The 8,038-nt window shown below is 38.8% G+C and overlaps 1 protein-coding gene and 1 long non-coding RNA gene across 11 annotated transcripts in view; one reads left to right on the top strand and one right to left on the bottom strand.

Moving 5' to 3' along the window:
- The window catches only part of LOC111259087 (uncharacterized), a 125,742-nt gene extending 125,393 nt beyond the window's left edge, over positions 1–349 (bottom strand). For 6 of the 10 annotated variants that reach the window (XM_022830793.2, XM_022830795.2, XM_022830796.2 and 3 more), the window contains exon 1: positions 3–347. Coding sequence is in view for 1 of the 10 variants with exons in the window: in XM_022830794.2 (XP_022686529.1) it covers positions 3–69 (67 nt within the window). In the remaining 9 variants the exon portion in view is untranslated. Of the gene's footprint in view, positions 1–2 lie in introns of all 10 variants that reach the window. The other 4 variants (XM_022830790.2, XM_022830791.2, XM_022830789.2 and 1 more) reach the window with 2 other exon arrangements.
- A 1,266-nt stretch (positions 350–1,615) lies between these two features.
- LOC111259093 (uncharacterized) lies at positions 1,616–4,464 on the top strand. Its single transcript, XR_002679416.2, has 3 exons — positions 1,616–1,659; positions 2,870–2,968; positions 3,507–4,464. It is a non-coding gene; the product is annotated as an uncharacterized LOC111259093 (long non-coding RNA).
- Positions 4,465–8,038: the final 3,574 nt, after the last annotated feature.

Genomic DNA, 8,038 nt, shown 5'->3' with positions numbered 1-8,038 from the left:
ACCAAGAGCAAAAAGTAATCGTTTGCGCCCTTGTATAGTCCTTCGAATAGAATTACTAGTAAAGTACATAACTAATGTCAGTCAGTTAGAGGGCACATCATAGCACAGTTTGCAGAGTTTTCTCAGGATGCACAGAGAACTTCCACGAAACATGACCAAGATTATTAATTACCGGTGATTCATATATAATTAAGTACTGCTTCAATTCATGTGACACAACGGTATGTCCCTAGACTAACGTTACAGCGTCTACTAATGCTTATACCGTTGACCATTGTGGCCTGCTTGGCGACGTCCTTACTCTTCAAGGTTAGGTTGAGTACTACTGTATTGTCGGGATGTCACAGTCTCTCCCTTTCAAAATGTGTTACCCTCTCCTCGAGGACCTGTTGCCCCGCCCCGAATCCTCACAAGGCCAAACTATAAGTGAGAAACAAAATTACAGGTTTTCCTTACCCGACATATACTTTCTTCTTCTCTACACAAACATATATTTGTGCCATAGCTCTGTAGTAAGCCCTTGACAAGATGATAATGCAGTGTAATGACAGTAACTGACGATACTTTAGCAAAAAAATTCTTCACAAACATGATTCCCAAGAAAGACGAATAGTGCAACCGCAATGGCGTCTAAATATGCCTAAATATGCGTGTAAATAGTTGTTAATATAACCTACCTCTACATATAATTATCCAAATAATTGCCAGCTAATGGCTGTAAAATTAGACGTCCCTCATTCGCTTATCGGAAAGGCTTATTGCAAAGTTTATTACAATCTCTCTTTAAGAGTATTTAGAAGCAATGCCGACCGCCTGGTTTAGCTCATAGAAATTGCTTACGATCCGCCCTTATTGTTAATTTTTCTCGCCATGGTAGCTTTTGGGCGACGGTAGAACTCTGCGCATTCAGATAAAGTAAAAGCGAAATGTGAAAGCAACTTATTTAAAAACTGGCAAAGTCGACTTCTATTAGACAGAAAATATTTGCACAATCTAGTGGGAGCATTTTTTATATTAATTAATTAAGGTTTAGGTGCTGACGGTTAGTATGTATTTGACAGATTCGCAGGTTTCACGTCACAGCCGTTTTGCCCGTTGCTTCAATGAATCCCATTCGTTGATGTCACAGCCGATCTAAAATAAACTATAGCTATGTCTCATAGTTATTCTGTGCACTTATCATATATCCCTAATCCAGTGGTCCATTACCCTGCTGCACGAGTTCCGCTACCCTATCATTTTGCAACAATCTAATTTCTTAATTGGAATGTTCCAGACACCCCCATACTTCTCCCGTTCTTTGCTCCTATCGAAATCCGTCATTACATTATACGCGTCACTTGAAGAAACAATTTCTGTTATAAATACAAACAATTTCTGCTTGACCTATATATGCGAGGTTAATTTCCAGCCCTACAGCAGTGCAAATCCTGAACTTCACTATGTCAATAATATTGATAAAGCACTCCTCGTTATCCATGGCCAAATGAAAACTGGAGTAGATCAGTTCTTTAAAAAAACTAAAAAGACGTTTGGATTTTCGCGCCATTGGATAAACGCTTGCGATCTTCGTTTATTTTCGTTGACGGAGGCTTCTGTTGCACACAGGAGGTATTTTATAATAATACGATGGTGTCTCAAGTTGCTCGGTTAGACAGGGTAAGTTTACATACTCGTCCGTTTTTCCCGAATTAAGTGACGAGCGCGTATTTAGGTTTTGTGAAAAATATAGCCAACGCCATGGAAATTGCGGTTGTTGCAGAATGTGTACGGAGACCGCTCAAGTAAACAAGTGGTTCAAAAGTTTATAAAGCGGACCAGAATCAATTTTTTTCTAGAAGAACTGCAACAGCGATAGAAAACATAGAAAAAGTGGAGCAGTTTGCAGTTCACAAACGCCCAATTAGCATAAGAGAGCTAGCAGCAAACCGATCTCAACTGGCTCATATCAGGCCGAGTTAGACGACCATTTAAGTGCTAGAAAACTTGCAGCAAAGGTTGTGTCGAAACTGCTGAATGTCCAACAGATGAAAACTCATGAAGAATTGTCTTAACAAACCATTTGGCACATTTAACAAAATCAGGCTCGTTTGAACCCCTAATTATGGATGACAGGATGTGGGTGTAAAATGCGGAGATTAAGGCTCAATCTGCCAAGTTCTGGTTTAAAAATTAACGCCCGCCAAAAACAGCCGCACGACCTGGTGTTAGAACCCCCCTTCTTTTTCGATCGTCAGGGGATCATTCAACGCGAGTTCTGCCTCTGTAGTAACTAAGTGGTACAATCAAGATATTTGATAATAATCAAGGACAAAATCAAGGACATTCAATCATGACATACTTCACTACATGTACAACAGTTCAATTAAAAAAACATGCGTGTGTTGCCTCAACTCCCGTATTCTCCGTTTAGCCCCTTGTGATATTATCTTACTGCCAAATTTAAAAGAAATGTAGGGCGGAACCGTTTAAACATCATACGATAAAATATAAAGCAAAAAGAACTGACCCAGCTAGAAATTATCCTGACGATATAATTTGAGAGAATTCGCAAGAACGTTGGCATCAAGCGGTATACAGGTAACCTGAATTAAACTGAAAGAAGAAAACTGAATAAATATCGATCAAACTAAAGCAACCGACTCATTCATTTCTGAATAACGGTTTCGATAGAGAGGAAGGTGGTAACAGAATCTCTTGCTGTTCTTGATTTTGTACGAGATTCGGTTGGATCCTACATGGGTCAGTCAGGGACAATCAATGCATCACCTGTTATCTTTAGATCTTTTTACGTTTGTAGGGTTTCAATAATAGTGTTGCAGTGGATACAACTTCACTTAGTTTTTCTATTCCTGCTTTCTGTCTTTAGATGTTTCAGTCCACTAAGACCTTATACATCTCCTATCCAATGTTCTGCCGCATGCGTTCTGGAGGTTAAATAGGTCTGAAACGTCCGGAAAGTATGTTGGTAAGACTTTATATTCGGCTCTTAGTTCGCCTCTTCGCTCTTTATGTGGTTTTTAAGATTTTCCTTGTTCATACTTTTTACACAAGTTAAGTATGGTTCGGACCCGGGAGAAGTTCAATTGATGTACTTCTTTTTTTCATGCATAATATTGCTCGATTATTTTGTAATGCCAGGCCAAGCTCTGTATGAGAATTGCGACTCCACCGAAATTTCTTGAAAGATGGCACGCTTACAGATGTTATCGAACCGCTTCAATTAGCCGTTTGAATCTCGACAGAACAAAGCGGTTTTAATGATGTCTACATACGATGTATAGAAAGATCAGACGCTTATGAGGTAGCCATATGATGATACCAAGGTTTAAGTGTTGCTAAAGCTCGCGAACATACTGCGCAAAGCATGTCTTGCTTGTTCGTAAAAACAGTGTTCATCAGGGGTATTTCTCTTTGCTCGGAAAAGCATCTATTACAACTAATGGAACGGACGTATAAATTATGTAAATTACAATAAACATATTTCTGGTTCTTGCCGATTGTAGATGTGATACCTTTCAGCCGGCCGGTCATTTGGTAATCTCCAGCAGGCGAATCCCGTCATTGTTGGAAATTTGGCAATGAGCTCCAAATGAATACGGATGATCTGATCCGCCGTGTGGGTTGGTCTTTGTGAAACGGCTAAACCGAGCTCAGAGATCTGTACTACTTTCCCGTGACCGCTCGTGTGCCATATCGGTGACAGCGAAAGTTAGTCTGACCATAAACGTGTAATGAAGCTGTTAAGAGAAGCTCGGGACTTCGTTCACAGATTGCTGAAAATACTGTAACGTAACTCGTCACTCATACCGTACCCATCGGTGACCACACTCCACTGTACAAGCACTGAGTGAACCAATGATTTAGCGAAGTCTCAGCGGTTAATACACGGGATATTGGGTAAACTTCCATACAGCGATTACTTGGAAGATCGATACTGTAATAAACTGCATTCCCTCACGGTGCTCACTATCAGAAGAGAGGTTTGCTATGAAGCATCTTCAGGTTTTACTAGACTTTTAACGCAAACTTCATCAATCTTCCTCCTATATTTGTACATTAATAACCACAGTATTAGCGTTATTACCCCCGTCTCATTCAAGTCATTTACGGTCATTATATATTTTTTACGGTGTTTAATGAAACTAGTGTTACTGGGTCTTTTACAGTTATTTGATAGTTATCATATGTAAATCAGGATTCAGATATCACAAATTATCAGTATTAATTGTTCTCATATAACGTAACCTCTACCTGGATGTCATTGGGCATCTAAATGATTCTTGGAAGTTCTGAGGGAGCGGTTGATTAGGCTTGCAAAATCTTTTTTATGATCTGTCTATCTATAATACTTACAACGAAAAGTTCAGAGATTGTGCACATTGTGCTAATACCGTCGGCCACGATATTTATATGGGTAAAGCAAAACTATTTGTTATAAATCCTTAAAGAATACATCTCGAATTAAGGCTGATCTCCTTATGTAGATTTGTGTATGTGTTCTTCAATTACTTGTCCACAATTATATATGGGCTATAGTTTGTCTGCATATACATTTATGCGCCTTGTTGTTTAAGACTTGACGTATTGCGTTTGGGTAGACTTCCGTGTACTATAGAAACCTGCCGTACGTTTCCATGTTCCCTCTCTTTTATAACCTTACAATTTCATATAAATAGACTTAAACCAGCGACCTCTGGTTTCCTTCGATCAAGGGCTTTCATTCTTCATCTTCCATCTTTTTTAAGTTACAGATCTGTAACTAATACTACAGAACCAAATTTAGTGAGGTTTAATAAAGGACATTTCAGCCGTTTTGTATAACGCTATCTCAGTGCAGTCATCAAACAATTCTTGTGAGACATTTGTACATTGTGCCTTCCAGTGTCCTATATATCCCAGTGATAAGTAATAGGTTGAAAGAAATGAACTATCCTTTTAGAGCCCGAATGGCTGTGGCAAATGGAATGCTGATGGTAAAACGTATGGTATAAGGTATATATAAGTTTAGAATGTTTTTATGCGCAACAAGCATCACCTTGGCTACGCCATCTGAAGTAGCACTGTCTGTGGTAGTTATGTTCTAAACAGTTTCGCCATAGGATGAATTATAACTGAAAGTAAAATGTAGTAAAAAAATTTGGGGTAGTTCTCACAGGCCCTGGGCTCTTGTAGTAGTTTGCCTAACTGTGATCTAAGGTTAATAACCGTGTCTTGCGATCGATTCTCCTTCAGGTAGCGTTGCTATGACTTCTTTCTAGAACGCCCACCAAATGCTGTTGAATTTAACAGGACACTGACAAGAACTAGTTTGAGTTGTGCAGGGCCCGTTATTTTCGCTCTTCGTCGCTAATTATTATATCCATGCTACTGGTATATATGCTCGTTATCGATCCCCAAACAAAAACTGGAATAGATTTATTCATGTTTATAATATAGATGTGGAAGTCATGCCATCTTCTTAAATAAAGGAATAATTGACTTCACCCTGACAGTTGCCAATATGAAGCCAAACTATTAATTGCAGAGTCGAACTGTTGAGGTAATGTATAAGAAAAAGATTAGCGGGTAATGTTATCGGTGGAATACGGTTCATCCGCAGGGGCTGAATTCCGCACAAGGTAGATATTGTTCTACTGACCGAATCGTACAAAGCTTTTTGAAAAACATGAATTCAAACGAATTCTATTCCATCTATATATGCAAAATTAACATCCAGCCTTGCAGCGACGCTACCTATCTCACCTAAATCCCTATCGCTCTATTAATACATAGACCCCGTTTGCAACTAAAACATTTTTCCAATCATCTTATTACTGCACTTTTCTCGGTGCCTGATAGCGAAATATTTTTTCCCTAACTTTACAACGATATTTTTCGTTAATTACCATACCTTTCCTCATTTTTTTTTCCTTTTTTACGCCTCGATGCCAAAATAGAGAAAAACTCGAACTTCTTACATATTCTGATGCGCTATAGTGGTATGATTCTTATTTAGATTTTTAGGCAGATAAAAATTACAGTGCCTCTGAGATCGATTATGTTTAAAAGAAGAAAGTAATTGACTGGTGTACCCCTTTTGCTTTTCGATACGTTCCTGTGGCGGACGATGATGCAACTAGCGCTTGTGCGAATTGCGCCTCTTGGCATTTAAGGGGGTGATTATTGCCAAAATAGATGGGTTTAGCGGCAAGCCACTCCAATCATCCAAGGCCCCTAAAAGGCCTGTCAACATAATACAGAATGCTGTGATGCTCGCTAGCGATAAGAATCGTTGTAACTACAGTATATCAAACCAAAACATCGCATTGTTCACTTGTAACATACGGCACTGTTTTTTCGCAGTGGCGTTTCCATGTTGAAATTCTGTAAATGAGGTGATCTCCTGTTAGACCGGCAAATGTTAAGGCCGTGGGTTTTGAACACGTCTTGTACATTATATGGTAAAGCTGAAAATGTTTTAAAGGTATAAAAAGAAAGACAATATCCCTCTGACTGATTTAATCCAATCAGTTAACATTGCTCATCACGCCTCCAACCGTTTCGAATGAAATAATGAGTCATTTTCGAAAAGGTAGTAAATAAATCTGAGCTCACCTTACGCGGGTTAAGAATTTCAAGCGACCAATTGTTAAGCCGATACGTAAATCTGCCCGCAATATCCGACCTAAACAAATGTAATCTTTTTGAGAAGTTTTCAGCTGAGCATGCCATTCAATGGTGTAAATAGATATTCCTCGATCGTAGGAACCAAGGTGCTTAATTCTTTTGACTTCTTTCATTGACTTTCCACGTAGCAGCAACCGTCTCAGCGAAGGTCTGAATAACCTCACGCTGGCCGTGTATTCCGGGTCCAAGTTTCTCTCGTCCTCTAGGTTCTTGCCGACACAAAACAATGCCTTTGAAAAAAAAATATTTTTTAAGTACTTTATAAAAGTGGTTAAACTCTGCTGTTTGGTATCTGTTGTCCTCATGAGGTACCGTTGGCGCTAATACAATAAGAGGTAGCAACTCTCTTGGCCACTCTCATATTATTCAGTCACCATCCTCCACCTAATGAGGTACTGAAAAACGGAGACTGCCCCTCATGCTTTTAGATAGAAAACCATATATACTTGGTGTGAAAATGCGTCATGGAGCTCATGCTAGTAGCTTTTTAAGCTAAAAAGGCAAATACTAGAAATTCGAGCCAAGATGAGAAGAATCAAGAGATGCCACCATCCCTAGTTTACGAATCTTTACTGTAGTAAGCCGTCTTCTTCTTCTACTTGTACTTGAGTAGCTTCCTTTGATGGAAAAGCTCCTGGACGCTGCGCATATTTCAGATGAACATTCGCAAGGCGATAGCACTACCGCGATAGGTTGCTTTTACTCTACGTCGCTTGGATATTTATCGTTCAAAGGTTACTGCCACGTTCGACGTACCTTTGGCGAAAAAATGAACGGACAGACAACGATTGCAGTCTATTAATGATTATTATCTAATAATAGTAATAAATCACGTTCTTTTACGTTTCAATACCAGCATAAAACCGTTTCATTGCTGCAGTCTCGAAAAATCACATCAAACGAACGTGAGCATTTGACCGTTACCGAGGCGCGTGCGTTTTTTATATTTAACCACTTCAGCAATCTACATCAAGATAGAGTATTATATCTATAATACAATAAATATAATTCAGAGCTATGATTTGTGTTCCCAATAACGTACATCCACTAGATGAACGTTTTCCTTACATACAAAACTGTATCTGTAGCTTTAAGTTACAGTTTTGCTTAAATATATCAGCTTCACATAATAATAATATCATTATACACAGAATGGTACAGCATTACTTTAATTATTAGGTGTTTTTAACCGATTGTCAAATGAATGAAAATGTTGTGTCAGTCGAGTAAATAGTTATTTCCGCCAGACTATAAGACATAGTAAAGGTTATAGTAGTTGTGTGTAGCGAAATGAAAGATCGCTGAACGGTATAAGCAGCTGATGTACTTTCAGTGTATACAAGTGCTTCTATAAAAATGGTGTTGCATG

This window comes from Varroa jacobsoni, unplaced genomic scaffold (genome assembly GCF_002532875.2).
Source record: "Varroa jacobsoni isolate VJ856 unplaced genomic scaffold, vjacob_1.0 scaffold_291, whole genome shotgun sequence".
Taxonomy (NCBI): domain Eukaryota; kingdom Metazoa; phylum Arthropoda; class Arachnida; order Mesostigmata; family Varroidae; genus Varroa; species Varroa jacobsoni.
This window is presented reverse-complemented; position numbering and strand designations above follow the sequence as displayed.